Source organism: Rousettus aegyptiacus, unplaced genomic scaffold, assembly GCF_014176215.1.
Source record: "Rousettus aegyptiacus isolate mRouAeg1 unplaced genomic scaffold, mRouAeg1.p scaffold_m13_p_17, whole genome shotgun sequence".
NCBI lineage: Eukaryota > Metazoa > Chordata > Mammalia > Chiroptera > Pteropodidae > Rousettus > Rousettus aegyptiacus.
Window position 1 is genome coordinate 1,370,305 of NW_023416292.1, and position 17,490 is coordinate 1,387,794.

The 17,490-nt window shown below is 40.2% G+C and overlaps 1 protein-coding gene and 1 pseudogene across 2 annotated transcripts in view; one reads left to right on the forward strand and one right to left on the reverse strand.

Annotated features, from left to right (window-relative positions):
* SLAMF7 (SLAM family member 7) overlaps positions 1–17,418 on the forward strand; it is a 39,026-nt gene extending 21,608 nt beyond the window's left edge. The window contains exons 1-7 of one of the 2 annotated variants that reach the window (XM_016139655.2): positions 2,287–2,478; positions 9,476–9,799; positions 12,574–12,846; positions 13,040–13,156; positions 14,085–14,188; positions 15,476–15,539; positions 16,379–17,418. In XM_016139655.2, the coding sequence (XP_015995141.1) occupies positions 2,424–2,478; positions 9,476–9,799; positions 12,574–12,846; positions 13,040–13,156; positions 14,085–14,188; positions 15,476–15,539; positions 16,379–16,437 (996 nt within the window). In that variant the 5' untranslated portion in view covers positions 2,287–2,423 and the 3' untranslated portion in view covers positions 16,438–17,418. Of the gene's footprint in view, positions 1–2,286; positions 2,479–9,475; positions 9,800–12,573; positions 12,847–13,039; positions 13,157–14,084; positions 14,189–15,475; positions 15,540–16,378 lie in introns of those variants that run through there. The other variant, XM_036235309.1, reaches the window with a different exon arrangement.
* LOC107508124 lies at positions 10,701–11,410 on the reverse strand (annotated as a pseudogene).
* Positions 17,419–17,490: the final 72 nt, after the last annotated feature.

Below are 17,490 nucleotides of genomic sequence, written 5' to 3' on the forward strand. Positions count from 1 at the left end.
AAGAACAAAGTTGGAGGTATCACACTGTCTGATGTCAAACTATACTACAAAGCTACAATAATCAAAACAGCATGGCACTGGCATAAAAACAGATACATTGATCAATGGAACAGCATAGAGAGCCCAGAAATAAATCCACGCCTATACACTCACTTAATACGTGACAAATGAGGCAAGAATATACAATGGGGTAAAGACAGTCTCTTCAATAAATGGTGTTGGGAAAATTGTACAGATACATGCAAAAAAAAAAAAGAAGCTGGACTACCTTCTTAATCATAATCAAGAATAGACTCAAAATGGATTAAAGACTTAAATGTAAGACCTGAAACCATAAAACTTCTAGAAGAAAAAATAGACGGGAATCTCTCTGATGTTCCTGCTCGGGCAAGGGAAATTAAAGAAAAAATAAATGGGACTTCACCAAACCAAAAAGTTTTTGTACAGCAAAGGAAACCATCAACAAAACAAAAAGACAACTGACTCTTTGGGAGAAGATGTTGGCTAATGATACATCTGATAAGGGGTTAACATCTGAAATATATAAAGAACTTATACAAACCAACAACAACAATGCAACTAAAAAATGGGCAGAAGACCTGAACAGATACTTCTCCAAAGAAGAAATACAGATGGCTAACGGACATATGAAAAGAAACTCATGGGTCGCTAACCATCAGAGAAATGCAAATTAAAACCACAATGGGCTATCACCTCGCACCTGTCAGAATGTCTTATCATCAATAAATCGAAAAACAACAAGTGCCGGCGAGAATCCGGAGAAAGGGAACCCTCATACATTGTGGTGGGATTGCAAATTGGTACAGCTGCTATGGAAAACAGTATGGAGGTGTCTCAAAAAATTAAAAACGGATATGCCTTTTGACCCAGCAATTGCACTTCTGGGTATTTATCCAAAGAAAACCAAAGCGATAATTCGTAAAGATCTGTGCACCTCAATATTCAAGGCAGCGCAATTTACAATAGCCAAAATATGGAAGCAACCTAAATGCCCATCAACAGATGATTGGATAAAGAAATTATGGTTTATATATACAATGGAATATTACTCAGTCATTAAAAAAAATGAAATCTTACAATTTGCAATGACATAGATGGACCTAGAAGTTTTTATGCTGAGTAAAATAAGTCAGAGAGAGAAAGATAAATACCATATGATTTCACTTATATGTGAAATCTAAGGACCAAAAGAACAAACTAATCAAAAGCAGATTCGTAAATATAGTGGACAATTTGGTGATGGGTTCGGGGTCATTGGGGGGCTAGGAGAATGGGTTGAAGAGATAAAGAAGTACAAATTAGTAGTCGATAGCTGTTCGTGGAGATGGGGAACACAGCATAAGGAATGCAAATAGCATGAATATAATGGCTAGGTGGAGGGCCATGGAGGGAGGGAGTAATTGGGGAGATCATTTTATGAACTATATTGAAGTCTAACCAGTGTACTGTATGCTCGAAAGTAATTTAAATACATAAATGTTAAAAAATAAACCTTAATCTAAACTTCACACCTTATATAGAAATTAACTCAAAATGGATCAGAGATTTAAACATAAAACATAAAACTATAAAACTTTCAGGAAAAAAAAATAGGAAAAAAACCTGTGGGACCCAGGACTAGGTGAAAGGTGTTTAAACATGACACAAAACATGATTTATAAAAGAAAAATAAATAATAAATTGGACTTCATCAAAATTTAAACATTTTCGCTCTACAGAAAACTATTAATAAGATATAAGGACAAGCCACAGAGTAGGAGAAAACATTTGCAAACCACTTATATGACAAAGGACTGTATGAGAATATATAGAGAAATCTTAGAACTCAGCAGTAACTAAACAAAGAATCTGGTTATGAAATGGGCAGAAGATCCGAACAGACATTTCATGAGGATATGTAGATGACAAATTAACACATGAAAATATGTTCAACATCATTAGCTTTTAAGAAAACGCAAATTAAAACCACAATAAGATATCTATTAAAACAGCTAGAATTAAAAATAGTGACATATTAAATGCTAATGAGGATGCAGAGGAGTCGGATCTCTCATAAATTGCTAAGGACAATGTAAAATGTTACAGCCATAATCATGTCTAATTTTCCTCTATCCATATCAGTGACTAGTACCTAAATAGTGTAAACAAGGGAGAGAAAGACAAATTGAATCCCAAAAATTATGGAAACATCATGTTACAGATAAGGAATCACATTCTAGATAATAACTTGGCAGTTTCTTAAAAAAAAAAACCCTAAACATTACTGCATGACTCATTCTCACGTGTTAATCTCATGGCCCCTCCTACTTCTTCACACCCAGTTGTGGAAGAAATGTGAGCACTACAAGAAGGAAGTGACTTCTTGTAGTGTTCAGTTTAGTGACTGACATCCAGAGAACAATATGTCTGCTTCCCCAGCTTGCTTCATCCTCATCTTTCTCCTGTGCCAGCTCACGGGTGAGTCCAGTCCTGTTCTTCTGGCTGCCTTCCGCACTGTGAGGTATAGCTCCAGGTCCTGGATTCACTCTGGGGCTCTGGCTCAACTCAGGAGGCTCTGCTCCCTTGTCTAATATTGCTTTTCTACATCCTGTGGTCTCTGAATCACAGAGGGCAGAAAGAGATTGGAAAGAGAAGAGAGGAATGACTCTGAGGACTAATGGTTCTTCTGACTGTCCTAAGAAAGCAAGGCCTGAAAGAAGTGTTGAGTATCAGGAAGACTTGTGTTCTAAGGCAGAGTCTGCCACAGATTAGATGAAGAATGCCATTTTCCCTAAACCTTAGCCCTCCCTCCCTTACGGGTAAATTTAAAAGCAAAATGAGATGGTACAAGTATACGTTTATTTTTTCATAAATATATATTAAAATGTTTTATTCAAATGTATTTATAACATACTTATATATTTACATTTAGAAATATATTTTAAATGATTATGGATAACAATTGTATTGATGAAAGGAAACATTTGAATTTTATCTCTTAACCTAAGCAATCCAATCAGTCTCTACCTAGAAGATCAACTCATATTGTAGGCACTATATGTTTAATGGCATGAGTGACTAGGAGATTTTTTCACCTGTCACAGGTATTCTAGTCTTTGAAACTTTTACTATCTTCACGGCTCCCAGAAAGAATCAGGAGCTCCATAAGTTAGGAATATATCTCTGGTCATTAAACTTGTGGGGTACTTCTATGAGGTCTCCCTCTGAGGATTTGGCATAGCTTGTTTATTTAAATGTGTCCTACGACTGCCTAAAGTGATCTGCCCAAGACCACACAGTCAGTTAGCACTCCTACTCCTTTCTTCCCCAACACCTGGCCTCACCAAGTGATCAGCATCGGCAGACTCTCACCCTCGTTGAGTTCATTAGTAGTTTTCAGTTTTAGGAAGCACTGGTTTTAAGCATGTGGTCCTAAAATAGGCTCTCATTTTGAAAACCATTTCTCTGAACGGAAATGTCAATTAGAAGTGGAATTTGGAAACGGTGAGGTGGGGGAGGACGTGGCAGGTATTCACCCAAAACATGTGGGCACAGGGTACAAGTGTGTGCCATGCTTCCAAAGGCCAAAAGGAGTCCGAGATGTTCTAGAGTCTCCAGTGGACAGGACTGTGGAAGCAGTGTAGGCCCTGGATAAGGTTTCCTGGGTTTTACTTAGTAGTTATATTCTGTGGGTAAGTTATGCAGTCTCTGAACTGTGGTCTTCACATAACGGAAAATGAAACCTAACTTGCAGAATTATTGTGATGCTTTAAATAAAATATCAAATGCAAAACGATTATAATAATAATCACCATTTATTAAGCTCCTCTTACTTCTAAGACATTTTTCATACAACCTCCTCACAAGTCTATAAGATAGATATTATCCTTGATTTACAGATGATGAAACTTAAGCTCAGAGAGGTCAAGTGTCTTGGGTAAGACTATACAGCTAATAAAAGAGAGAGCAGGGATTTGAGTTCCCAAAGCTCGTGCTGTTTTCATCACACCAATCTGTGTAACACTGTAGCTGGCACCAGAGAAGTGCTCAGTAAATGCATATTCGAGTTGACTCTTCCTAGGAAAGCTAGTTGTGATTTCTTCCCCCTCCAGGTATACGAGGCCAATGTAGGGACCAGAAATGGTCAAGAAGAATAGGTAACTCTGTTTCCAGAATATGAATGCACCCACAGGGATACAACCTGGCCAAGTTCAGAGGGACTAAGACACAGCTCTGCAGCTTCAGTATTCTCAGCTGGAAAATGGGCACCACAACCAGTCCCCCTCACAGATCTTGTAATGAATAAATAATATAGGAGTGTTGAGGAGACAACTAACAAAAGGAAAACAGAAAAAGTTGGTGACTGGGCATTGGGAAGGTGTTGGAAAGGACCAGAAGATACAAGAAAAAGGGGGCAGGAGATGAGTGAAGGGCAAGTAAGGAGCTTGAATGTGAACACTGCAGGTTAGAGTTGGAGGGGTGGCAAAGTTATAAAGTGAATTGGAAGAGTTGAAAGCCTCTGCTCCATATACAGATGGTCCTCTACTTACAACGGCTTAATTTGTTGTTTTTCAAAGTTATAATGGTGTGCATCAACAGAAACAATACTTCAAATTTTGAATTTTGGTTCTTTCCCAGGGTAGCGATACTTAGTATGACACTCTCTCATGATGCTGGGCAGTGGCAGCGATCCACAGCTCCCAGTCAGCCATGCTATCAGGAGGGTTAAGGACAGATACTGTATATTGTACTTACTTTATTGCCAGCACTTTTTGGATATTGCATTTTGTGTTTTTGCATCCCATCAATTCTACAAAACACTCACCTGTGTCTCCTGCTTCTGGTGAGAAGAAGATGAGAAAGGCAATTATTCTCGAGATGAAATATCTTGAGATGGAACTCAAGATATTTGCCCAACTGTAGGCTAATGTAAGTGTTCTGAGCACATTTAAGGTAGGCAAGGCTAAGCTCTGATGTTCAGTAGTTAGGAGTATTAAATGTATTTTTGATTTTATGATATTTTCAACTTCTGGTGGGTTTATCAGGACATAATCCTATCATACAAATTGATGGGCATCTGTACACAGCACTGATTTAAAATGATTTTTCCCAAGACGGGGTAGGTAGACAGGGTAGGAGCAGTCAAACATAGGGGAGTAGGGGGAAAGTGAAGTGGGTAAAGGGGATCAAATATATGGTAGCTGAAAGAAACTAGACTTTGGGTAGTAAAAACACAATGGAATATACAGATGTCAAATTATAATGTACACCTGAAACTAAATAAGTGTATTAACCAATGTTACCCCAATTCTTAAAAAAAAAAGGATAAATAAATAAATAAATAAAATAAATAAATAAAATGCTTTTCCCAGGGTACATTTGTTAAGAAGTTGAGTAAAGAGCGGTAGTTTCCAAAAATTTTTTTTTCTTTTTATGAAATGAAATCTTACATAGAAACAAACAAGTCAATGACTCTAATGCATAGAGCTGAAGTCCCCTGATGGAGGGGAGTTCCATAGATTCTGCCCACTACCACTTGCCCTACCTTCCACCTCCTAGTTCTTCCTCTAAGCTTTTCAGAAATACAGTGAGGCACTGCCACAGACCTTAAGGATGCCAGGAAACACAGCTTGGGAAACCTTGCCTTAGGAGTCCTGGTTCATAATCTTAGCTTTCCACTGTCTTGGGACACGTCACTGAAACCCTCAAAGCATCGGTCTCCTTATTTGCAAAGTGGAACTGGACTATCTAATCTCTAAGATTCCTCCCAGCTCTGAGATACTCTGGTCCTTGGTTTCCATGAGAAGGGTGCCATGACATGCTGGCGCATTCTGATGGAAGCACTGAGTACTGGGAAAGGTGGTTGGGGACTGGGCTGGCAAGTAGGAGGAGGACTTTACACCCTCCCCCAGCCTGAAGTTTTTCTCCTTGGGTACCATCTGTTGATATTAGCTGTATTGATGACTCCCCTTCCTCCTATTTGACTCTCTTAACTCCTCAGCCTTGGGTGAACAGGTTAAGGGGTGGAAGTTATAACCCAGAGTAAAGGGAGGTGGCAAATGGGAGGTGCTATTGTCCCTTCCTGTTGTGGAAGGCATCTGAAAGCTGACTCTCCTCATACCAAACATATCTCTGTCTTGGCCAAGAAAGAAGGGTCTTCTGCCCTTCTTTAATCTCCAAAGGCAGGTTGGTGGGGAATGTTTGCTGCAGGAGATATCTCCCTACGTGGTGATCAGACCTACTATTTTGCTATGAAGTAGACAGTGACTGGTCTATAGGCAATTGGTTCCAGACCACCTTCTGAGAAGCTCACCTTGCCAAGGAGCCATACAAAAAAAGTTTTGGGAAATCTCTGTTTCTCATTTTTAGCCATCCTTGTGAAAAGAAAACTAAAAAAAAAATAGTAAGCTTTCTCAAGTTCTGTTCCTAAAACACACTGCTCCCAGCCCTCCCTCCCATCTCCCACCATGTAGCAGGCTGCTCTGTACTTCTCAAAATGCTTTCAAATCTGTATTCACTCGTCATCCTCCCCAAAATCTTGACAAATAAAGGTTGTTATTTTTCTCTTATGAGTGTTGAGAACAGTAAAACTCAAAGAGTAAATAGTAAGGCAATAGTGGAAGAAACACAGACCTCTGAGACAGAGGAACTAACTAACTTCTCATTTCACTCTGCCACTTCCCAATTTGGGACCTTGGAAAAGTCACTCAGCATCTCGGAGCCCGTGTCCTCACCTAATATGGAGTTTAATCTCTATCTCATGGAGTTGCTTTGAGGAGCAAGAAAGATAATGCTCATTGAACTAGATTATGAACTACAGAGTGATAGCAGTGTTTGTTGCTGGAGTTATTATTACAGAGGAACTAGAGCGAAACCCAGCTCTCCTGACTCCAAGTTAGGCCAGAGCTCTAAATCTTTCACACCACTCAATGCTGCCTAGGAAGAGAGGCCCTCTCCACCCCTTCTTGGGTGAAAACCTAGTCCCTGTCACCAGGTCATCTTGAACTTAACACCTATAGACAGTGGCTAATTCACAGCAAAATGGTATGTCCAATTAGCATCCAGGGGAAATATTCCTTCTCAATAATTTAAAGTGGAAAATAAATTACCAGTGGATATTCAGAGTGTGTGTGAAAAAGAGTTGGTGACTTCTTCAGGGAAAGGCTTTGAATTAGGCTTTATAGGTTTTGAATAAAATTTAGATGAGCAGAGTGAAGGATAAAGCACAAACAAAAGCTTATGAAGTAGAAAGCAAATGAGACAAGCAAGGGAAGAGAACTGGCTGCTTGTCTGGTGGCAGTAAGTGGGTGGCAGTTCCAGCCTTCTATTTTCACAGCATTGTATGGTCATCCTGGCCTTAGAGCAAAAGTGTTGGGCTTCTCTCAGAACAATCGACCCAGGTCATGCCATACCCCTGAACTAATTACTATGCTAGACAAAGGTTACCACCTGAGCTGGATGCTTACCAAAACTACCTGGCCACTGCAAAATGAGGAAGGGATGAAAAGCATGTAGAGGAGGCAAGTTATACCATTCACCACACTGATCTTGATGGGATGGGATAGATAAGTATTAGTAGCCACTCATTCTCTAGTCATCTGGTCCCACAGATCATGTTCAGTTCCCCATTGTATGTTCCCCAGGCACCTGTTACTCCCCCTTTTGTTTCACATGTAGTTACTTATTTAATCACAATTTCCCAAACCCATGACTGTCTTCCTTCCCAGTTAAATCTTCAACATAGCTCCTGAACAATACTTGGCACAAATATGGAATTAAATAAATTCTTGTTGAAGGAAGGAATGACTGGGAAAAGTATGACTTACCTATTCATGGTAAAACTCCATAGGGTCAAACCTGCAGGTGGACAAGCCATCACAGAAAGGAGAGATTCAGTGCATCTTTAGACAGCTGAAAAGTCTCTAGTTTCTGGATCCCTTCTCAGTCAATTGGGAAGAGGAAACAAAACTTGTTGGGACCCACCATCTCTGCTCCTATCCTGAGAACTCACATTTAGAGAGGCATGGAGCTACTTTATTTTTTCATTACCCCTTTTCCCACTCTGAAAATACAGTTAAGATAGAATGATATATTTCATCTAGGCTCATGTTGGCAATTTGCACTGTGTCATCCTCCAATTTTATTCTAACGAGAACTATACATTTGGAGGCATTTTCTTATACCACCACACAATTTACATCTTTTGGCATTTACCTTAAGGATATAACAAACCAGTATGAAGTGAAAAGATAATTATAGCAATGTGTGCACACATGCTAAAGCCCTAAAGCCACATTTTTGCAATTTTGTCATCTCCCTGACTTAAACGTCTCTTCAAAATCTCATGTGAAGATGAAATTACTCAAAGATGTCCTAAATCCTGGAATTACACCTACTCGAAGGCAGAGTGAGACTCCATCTCTATTTGACTGTGAAATATTAACTCCTCCCTTCTCTGTTTTGTAAGTGAACAAATAAATACATTAACTGACCATCGAAAATTCAAAATAAAACTGATTTTGTCTGTAACATGTACTGGGACTCTTTTGACACCTCTTGAGATGATCAAAGAGAGAATAACCAAAAAATTATCCTGCCTTAGTATTAGGAGAGCAGGGGGAATGGTTTTTTGAAAACTCAGCTTACTTAATAGGTTGATTTGATAAAGATCTGAGGGATCCAAAGACTACATGCACTGAGTGATACATTATAGGGGAAAAAATGTTTTAAAATGAATCAGCTCCTAAAAGACATTTTCCTAGGGAGAGAAATCAGTACTTTTGGAGATAAAGTTAGCAAAAAAGTTGGTCATAATCCCAGACCTCTAATCAATGGACTAGGTCAACATTTGGTAGCATCAGATTTTCTTACTCTGGAGCACTGGGAGAGCAGCTTATGCTTGAGAGAAAGATCACTAAAGAACATAAAGGGGAAATCAGAGTACTTGAATTCACCATATCATAAAATAGAAAGATAAATTATCTTCAAACTTCTAAGCTACCATTAGAAACTTACAGCATACCTCCCAATGTCCTGATCAGTGCTCGAGAACCACTGCCCTTTTATATCACATGTAATATATGTAATAGATGTAATATGTCAGGTTGGCTGCTCTGTCCTCTGCATCAAAATCAGCTCCCAAGAAGCAATGGGAGTAAGGGGCCTCTTAAGAAGAGCTTGGACAGGAACTTTCCCACTTGTCTCCCTGCAGGAATTTATCAAGGATGGAGCTGTGGTCTACCTCAGGGCTTGGTCTTTTAAAACAGAGGTCTCTGGGAATGGGGAGGGTTCACCTGCAGTCACCACTTTCAGGAAAGAATTCTGACCTCAATGCCTTTATGTGAGCAAGCTTCCAAAGTGCTTCCCAGGGTTGGAATGAGAGGATTTGGGGGGACTTTCCCAGAACCCACAGGAGGTGAATAGTTGGTAGAAAGGGCAGGTACTCACATTATTTTATGGTTTTCTCTGTCTGCAGCCTCTGGAGCTCTGAAGGAGTTAACTGGTGCCCTCGGTGGGTCTGTGACCTTCCCTCTGACACACTCAGTAAATCAGATTGACAGCATTGTCTGGTTGTTTAATGCAACTACTCTTGCCACCATACAGCCAAAAACGGCAGACAAACAAGATAATGTCATAGTGATTCAAAATCATAACAAGAAAAGAGTGGACTTTCCACGTGGGAACTACTCTCTGAAGCTCAGCAAACTGAATAAGAGTGACTCAGGTGCCTATCGTGTGGAAATATACAGCTCACTGTCCCAGGGTCCCTTCATCCAGGAATACGAGCTGCGTGTCTATGGTGAGTAGAATCAGTTCCAAAGGCGGATGACTGCCTTGGTAAACCCTCTAATATTGGAGATGTTCAAGCAAAGACAGGATAAACACTTGGGAAGAATGTAGAAGAGGGAATTCCTGCATGGATGAAGTAGATATAGCTGACCCCTGAGGTCCTGTGCTACTCAGATATTCTGTAAGAGGCAGTGTGGAACAGCAGATGGGCAAAATGGGAAGGGGAAATGACACAAGTCAAATGTTGGCTACTCTATTTACTAGTTCATGGCCTTAACCAAGTTATGTAATATCTCTCTCTCTCTCTCTCTCTCTCTCTCTCTCTCTCTCTCTCTCTCTCTCTCTCTCTATAATTTCTTTATTGCTCAGGATATTTTTTTGTGTGTATGTGGCTTGTGTTTTTTTTTCTTTGTTCCTTTTTTTTTAATAATTATGAATTCAAACTTAGGAAAGCTTACCTTTGTCTTGAAAAATAAAACAAAACAATGAAACTTTCATATCATTTGCTAAATGGGCCTTGTTTTAAGAGAGAAATGGTAGTTATCCTGTAAGAGTAAAATTTATACCATGAATAATGCAGGTCTAAGTCTGGTGGTACTAAAAGGAGATAATAGCATTGTTGACATTTTACTTGTGGCATTTGCAGAAAGGAAGCCCTTGCAAATTTCTAAACAACAGTAGATTCTATTAGGAAATTCTAAAATGACTTACAGGCCAAAAAGGAAAGAAGGTTGGTAAAATGCCTCAACAGAGTTTGAATAAAATGCTGAATTTGAGTATTACTGGAACTTGGATATGTAAAAATAAGGTTGTGGGTTGGGTCATATTTACAATCGTCTCAAGTTCAAATAAACTACTGTGACAATACACCACTTCACAAGCCACACTCTTTTCCAGGGGCTTTCTTTCCTTCAGTAGGTGCTGACAGAAAGTGTGCTCATTTGTTTTCCAACATGGATGCCTAGCTCCAAAGCCAAAACATGAGAAAGGAAGAGAGATGGAAAGAATACCTTAAGAAATTCGGCAGAGAAAATACTACCTTTCTTCATGGCTCCATTTTTCTTCATGCTTAAAGAAAAAGAATAGTCAAGATGTCTGAAGTGGAACTCCTTAGGTGGAATGTTTTCAGGCCTCCCAAACCAGGCAGACATCCAATCTATACTTTTCTTCGAAGCATCAACTTCTTTCTCTTCTTCTACAACTTCTTCTGACTGAGAGCCATGGTTCCTGCTGGTGTGCATTTCCACATCAAACATAAGTTGCCCATCTTCTGTGGGGAAAGGCTGTCACACTTAGAACTGCCTCTTGAACTACTTTGTCCCAATTCATGTTGTGCATCCAAAAAGATCTTCTCCATGCCTCCATAGTGGATGGTGGGTAAGGAAGGATCATGTCCCATCCCCCATTTTTCCCATTGCCATTATCATTGCCATTGGTGCTATTCATGGGTAGCTCCACTGAGGAACTGTTGAATCCAGCTGGTGGTGAAAAAGGCTGTTCCCCTTCCTTGTAGTTGTTGTTGTGCAGGGGCAGCGGCTGCTCCACTACATGAGACAACATCATCAGATGGCTGCAAGAGCTGCAGCCGCAGCTGGACTGTCTCCAGTTCTCTGGCAGCAACCTTACTTAATCTCTTTGAAACTTAGTTTCCATATCTGTAATGGGGAGGAAAGCAATATACCTATCTTAGAAAGATTATTGGATATAAACATCAATCATATCTCTTCCCTTATAGATTCCAACCAATTGAGAAACAGACACAAGAATCAAAAGGAAGATAAAAATAGCTTTATTTTTTTTCTGGTAAAGCTAGATAGCAGAAATATTTTTTCCCCCAAGTCTAGACATTAGAGCCCACTCAAGGAAGATGACCTTATAAAACAATCATTCAACCAGCTATAAGAATAGCTAGCTGCCTTACTCACTGAGCTGCAATGTCATGGTCACCAGGACATGGGTCTCCAGGTTTGATTGAAGGAGGTAGACTATTCACCTTGATCCAAGGTGTGTCTCCTTTCTCTCTCTCTCTCTCTCTCTCTCTCTCTCTCTCTCTATATATATATATATATATATATATATATATATATATATGTTCATATACATATACATATATATATATATATATATATATATATATATATATATATGAACAGATGAGATGATTCTGTAAGCAAACTAGCTGGGGGAGAGGAAAAAGGGCAAACTACATTTGTCAGTAATCTTAACAGCTCAAAACCACAAATAGAAAAATGTAGATGATGCATGTCAGACTTTTGCCATACCAGCAGTGAATCAATTGCTCATCCTGAGAGAGATGAGTGCTCACAAGGTAGAGAGGAGGTAGGAACTAGAAGTGTTTTTCCTCCAGAAAAGTAAACTGAAAGTCTCTTCAAGGAACCTAAAGATAAGGGAATAGGGAACCTTTAAAAAAATTCTCCAATATCTAAAATTAGCTAATATCTAAAATGCATTTAACACAGTGCTTGCTATATAGTTATGCTTAGTAAATGGCAGCTACATACTTGTTGGATTGTTATTATTTTTGTTGTTGTTGTTGTTGTTGTTGTTGTTGTTATAAAGCCGTGGGCAAGCAGAGCCAGATAATTCTCTTTTCCAAATAAGAATGAGAAGTCTGCTCTGAATTGCTGCTGCTTCTCCATTCTATTGCACTTTGAAGAGATTAGGACCAAGATTTACAATAATAATTCAGAAAAAAAGAGAGAGAGAGAGAGTGAACTATGGGCATAGTTTCTAGCTTTAGTTGTTTTTTTTTCTCTTTTACAGAGCACCTATCAAAGCCCAAAGTTACCATGGGTCTGCAGAACAATAAGAATGGCACCTGTGTGACCAATCTGACATGCTCCATGGAACAAGGAGGAGAGGATGTGACTTACAGCTGGAAGTCTCTGGGGCAGGCAACCAATGAGTTCCATAATGGCTCCATTTTTCCAATATCCTGGAAGCTGGGGGAAAAGAACATGACTTTCATCTGCATGGCCAGGAACCCCATTAGCAGCAACTCTTCAAATCCCATCTTTGCCTGGAAGCTCTGTGAAGGTGACTCTCTCTCTTCTTTCTCCAGGAGCCTCTGATCTCAGGACCTATACCTTTTTCAGCTCCTGGTCACCATGTAAACAGCCCTGTGTGAAAACTGGAGACCCCTGGGAACTCACCAGACCTGTAGGGAGGTGGCAGTTGTTTCAAAAGTTGGGTCATTTTCCCTGTGCTTCCACTTATTCTTTTTTTAAAGGTACTACTGGTAAGCCAGATTCCATCATGGTCCGGAGCTTCCTGTGGCTGGTCTTCCTGTTCTTTGTCCTTGTACTGGTGTCATTTACTTTGATCATGTGGAGAGAAAGAGGAAAAGGTAGAGTATGTACTATTTTTTGTCTTCACCATCATTCATGAATATTTCTCCCTCATTTATTCAACAAGCATATGTTAACTGTGTGCCAGGTATGGTGCTAGGCACTAAAGATATAGAAATGAAGAGGCCATAATCTTAGTCCTCAAGAAAAGCACCATTTGTCTCCTCTCCTTAGTTCTGAGGTAGAGAGGGTACTCGAGTCCTTAACTTCTCTCCTAAGGCCAAGGTCATTCCAGTTCCTTCTCCAGTGCCCACCTCTTTCCTTCCCCTAGAGGGACTTACTGATGGGGCCCTCCTATGGCACAGGTCTCACCACTGCTGACTCTGCTCCCCTGGCCTGGAAAATGATGGCCTCCAACCCTGAGATTCTGTAGACCAGTACCTTTTAGTCAGTCTTTCCAATCCCCATCCCTGTCAGAGCCCCCAGACCAGTCTCAGTCCTCTCCATTGGATCAACTCCAGAGACCTCTCTTTACTTCTCTACCTGTCTAGACACATTCCTTCTGCAGAAGCCTGTCTCTTTCTCCATTTCTCTTTATGGTGTATCCCATGCTGTGTCCCTAACCCCTGCTGATTTGTCTTCTCATGTTCCCAATGCTACTGTCCATATAGGGTGTTGGGGAGAAATTTAAACTTTGGTTGGGTATGAATTGCAGATTTCCCTTCCTCTTGAAAGCATTTATAGCCTACTTTGTTTTCCATTTTGGCTGCCCTGGTCCAGAAATTGGTAAGTAGAATGATGAAGGTAACCAGTTCATCCTAGAACTTTCCTGGGTTTTCCACTGAACATCCCAAGTCCCAGAAAACTCTTTAGTTACTGGGAAACCAGAATGGTTGGTCACCCTGAGCAGGTTGTCAGATGATGTGTTGGGCCAATGGGTGGTGAGTGGAAGGAGGGGCTAGCTCTGATCCTTTGAATTGATTGCAGAGTCCGTAGAAGAAAAGAAGAGAATGGATAATCACCAGGAAGTTCTTAACTACTACCCTTCTTCTGGAGAGACCTCAGAGTATGACACAATTTCTAACCTTCATGTGAGTCCTTTCCCATCTCTTCTGGGGCCTAATCCTCCTCTCTGAAGCCTTTCTTCTTTTACTTAAGATTTTCTCATGGATTTGGTCAACATGGAAGATGAGGACACATAGCTCTTGAAACCCAATGCAACTGCCCTCCACAATTCACAATAGCCATTGAATAGGCCTGATTCTTTTTTGCACAGGGCAACAGGTAGACAAATGTGCCTTTGATATGATGTTTGAGTATGGTATCAGTTGACTAGCATTAGAATTCTCTGAGGCAACTCAAGAAGTCATTAGAAGAGGTCAGAGAGCCCATGGTGGCTCTGGGCCCATACTCAAGGCTACACCAAGTGTAGGTCACTAAACTTAAGTGAATGAATACAAGGTTAATGCAAAGGAAATGAAAAGTATAAAAATAAAGTTTAAAGAAATGCAAATGACAAGAGATACTTTGGAGACATGAACTATGTAGACAACTTCAAAAGTCCACCCAGGGAAATCATTGTAGCTCATCCTAGACTAGCTCTTTAGAGGTCATAGACTGCTTTTCTGCATTAGCTCATTTAATGAAGAAATAAGAACACGATGGAGCCTCAAAATTCCAGTTTTACTCCAGCTTTTGGGTCTCCCTAGGTTGTGTCTTCCTACTCTTACCCATAACTTTTCCTCTTTGAAGTTGTTAGTGTCCTGAGGGCTCTTTCCCTCCGGCAGGGAGACTGCTCTGTGCTCCACTCAGCCTGGATTCTGTCCAAATTGACCATTTTCTGCTTCCTCTTCTTCTGCTCAAGATACATTCCAGGAGACCACAGGACTGTCCTGGATATTCAGAAAAAAACTTAATCAACCCAGGATATTTTTCTCCAGCCAGGAAGATTTGTTATTGCTATTATTGTTATTTTGTTTTGTTTTGTTTTGTCTATCTCATCAGTCATCTTTACTGATTTGCTCCAAGGGCCCTTCCGACTGATAGAAAGGTTTATTTGCAACATTAGCAATATTATCCTTTAATTAATTTAGAAGGCTCATAGCTCATGGAACTTACATATCTTATATATTTTTTAATTAATTTCAACACAACATAGTTTTTAAATAGTTTCAATTGTTTCTTAAAAAAAGTTACTAATAATTATAATAACAGTCATGGGCAGAGCAATTCCCACTACTCATTTCTGTTCCAGAACCCTCTACCTACCTTGCCAACACCTCCCACTTCTACTTTCTTTTCTCTGGATTCCGGGTGTCTCTTTGGCCTTGTGTATGTGACCTAGGTGGATGATGATTTCTTTCTTTCTTTTTTAATAGAAAACTATTCCAGAGGAAAATTCAGTAAATACGCTTTATTCCATGGTACAAATACCCCCAAAAGGTAAGAGGCATTAGAGCTGAGCTTCACCTTAGTTGTCTCATTGCTTTTCCTAATTCAGCTTATCTTAAAATTTCTTCAGCCCCAGAGATCTCATGTTCCCTGGTCTGGTATTAAAAGGTCCTCAGGATGTCTCTGTTCCTTTTGCTTAGGATTACACAAGAATATTGAGAATACGAGAGAATTGTGTCTTAGAAGTCAAATGGGAACAAAGAGAGTAGGAGAGAAGCTCTAGGTAGAGATGATAGGAAAAATCATCAGGATCCTAACTGAGGGCATAAGTGGGGAAAAGGCTATGGTTAGGCTATGCCTGGAAGAGGAGGGATGGTTGTGAAGGAGACTCCAGCTTGCTCTGAGCCACCAGTAAACTAGAGGTGGGTGAGATTTCCTTTTCTTTTCTGTGGTCTAGCTACTTCTGTGGTCTGTTACTTCTGGCTTGCACACTTTCCCAAGTCTAACTACTAAGGTTGTAAGATTTAAAGTTTATTCCTTCACAGATCACACTTGGTAGAAACAGTGATACCTCCTGTCTCCCCTCCCAACCAAATCAGAAAAGATGAGGATCGGTAAAGCAATTTTCCTAGTAATAGGAAATGTTGGTTCTGTTGGGTTATTGAAAGCAAAGCTCAGCTCATTAAACATTCAACATGATAAATGTGGGTTAACCTTAAGGAATTAGTTTACTAAAGTCAGAATGATTAAAACAGTGGCAGCAAGCACAGCAGGAGGCTTGAATTGAGTAACCTTGGCAATGAAGAGTGTCTGGGATTAAGGGGTCAGCTGTGGGGGATCCGGAGCCCTGCCTACCTTCAGTGTTCTGTGTTCTTATGTCTGCTCAACAGGTGGAAACGCCCCACCCACTACCCACATCTCCAGACACACTTTGGCTATTTGTGTATGAGAATGCCATCTAAACAGCAGTGTGTTCCTTCCTGTCTCACTCCAAAGAAAACAGTCTCAAGAATTCACTGACATGACCAGAAATATCAAGGAAGAATGAAGAACATTGACTTCCTTCCAAGATAACTATATTTTATGCTTCTTCAGATATGAGTTCCTAATTCTATCCACTGCTGAGAAATCTCCTCAAACCTAGGATATGTGACTATGTCGTCCTGGAAATGTGACTGTAAATTTATTGACCAACCCCAAGCAAGGGGCTTATAAGTGTCTCTGTTGAAATGAAAGTGCAGTGTCACACAAATGAATGATGCTCCATCCCAGGACTTGGAAGTCAAGAATATATGATGGGTCTAGTTGTCAAGAGGGCAAAAATGTAGCAACAGCAGGTATTCCCAGCAGAAGCAGATAAACCAGCCAGAAATGGCTTTATACTCATTAACTAAGTGCCTGGCCAACACTGATTTTGGTCAGTTATGCGCTCTGATGCCTTGAAACTGGCCCCTTATGAACTACTTCCATAGGCAGTCACAGCAGGGCTGACCACAGATTCCTAACACCCAGGGATTCAGGTGTGGATCTAAAGAACTTGGGATTCAAAGTACACAAGGATGGAGAAGCCAAGTCAAAGATTGGGTTTGGATGAATGGAAACTGAGAAGTATACCTGACCCAAGGACAAGGACCACTGCCCCACTTTCATTTACATTCTTGTGCTACAAGTGAGAAGCCCAGGCCTCGGGCCTAAACAGGAGTCCATTTCAATGGAGAAACTGAGCCTGAAGACACATTTCAAATTTATTACAAAAGATTAGAGTCAGAGTGTGGTCACTTGCAAACCTTTAAAGTCGCTTAATACACTCAACCAATATTTATTCAGAACCTCTGCTAGGTCAGTCTGGAAAATAAGTCAGCTGTCATTCCTGTCCCCATGTACTTTTCCTTCTTTTTAAAATGAAATTAAAAACCTGAGGATGCTTTCAGTGTGTTCCTGGACACATATCTTGAATGGAAATAGTAGAAACAGATATGATGTCCCAGGTCTGGGGGCATGA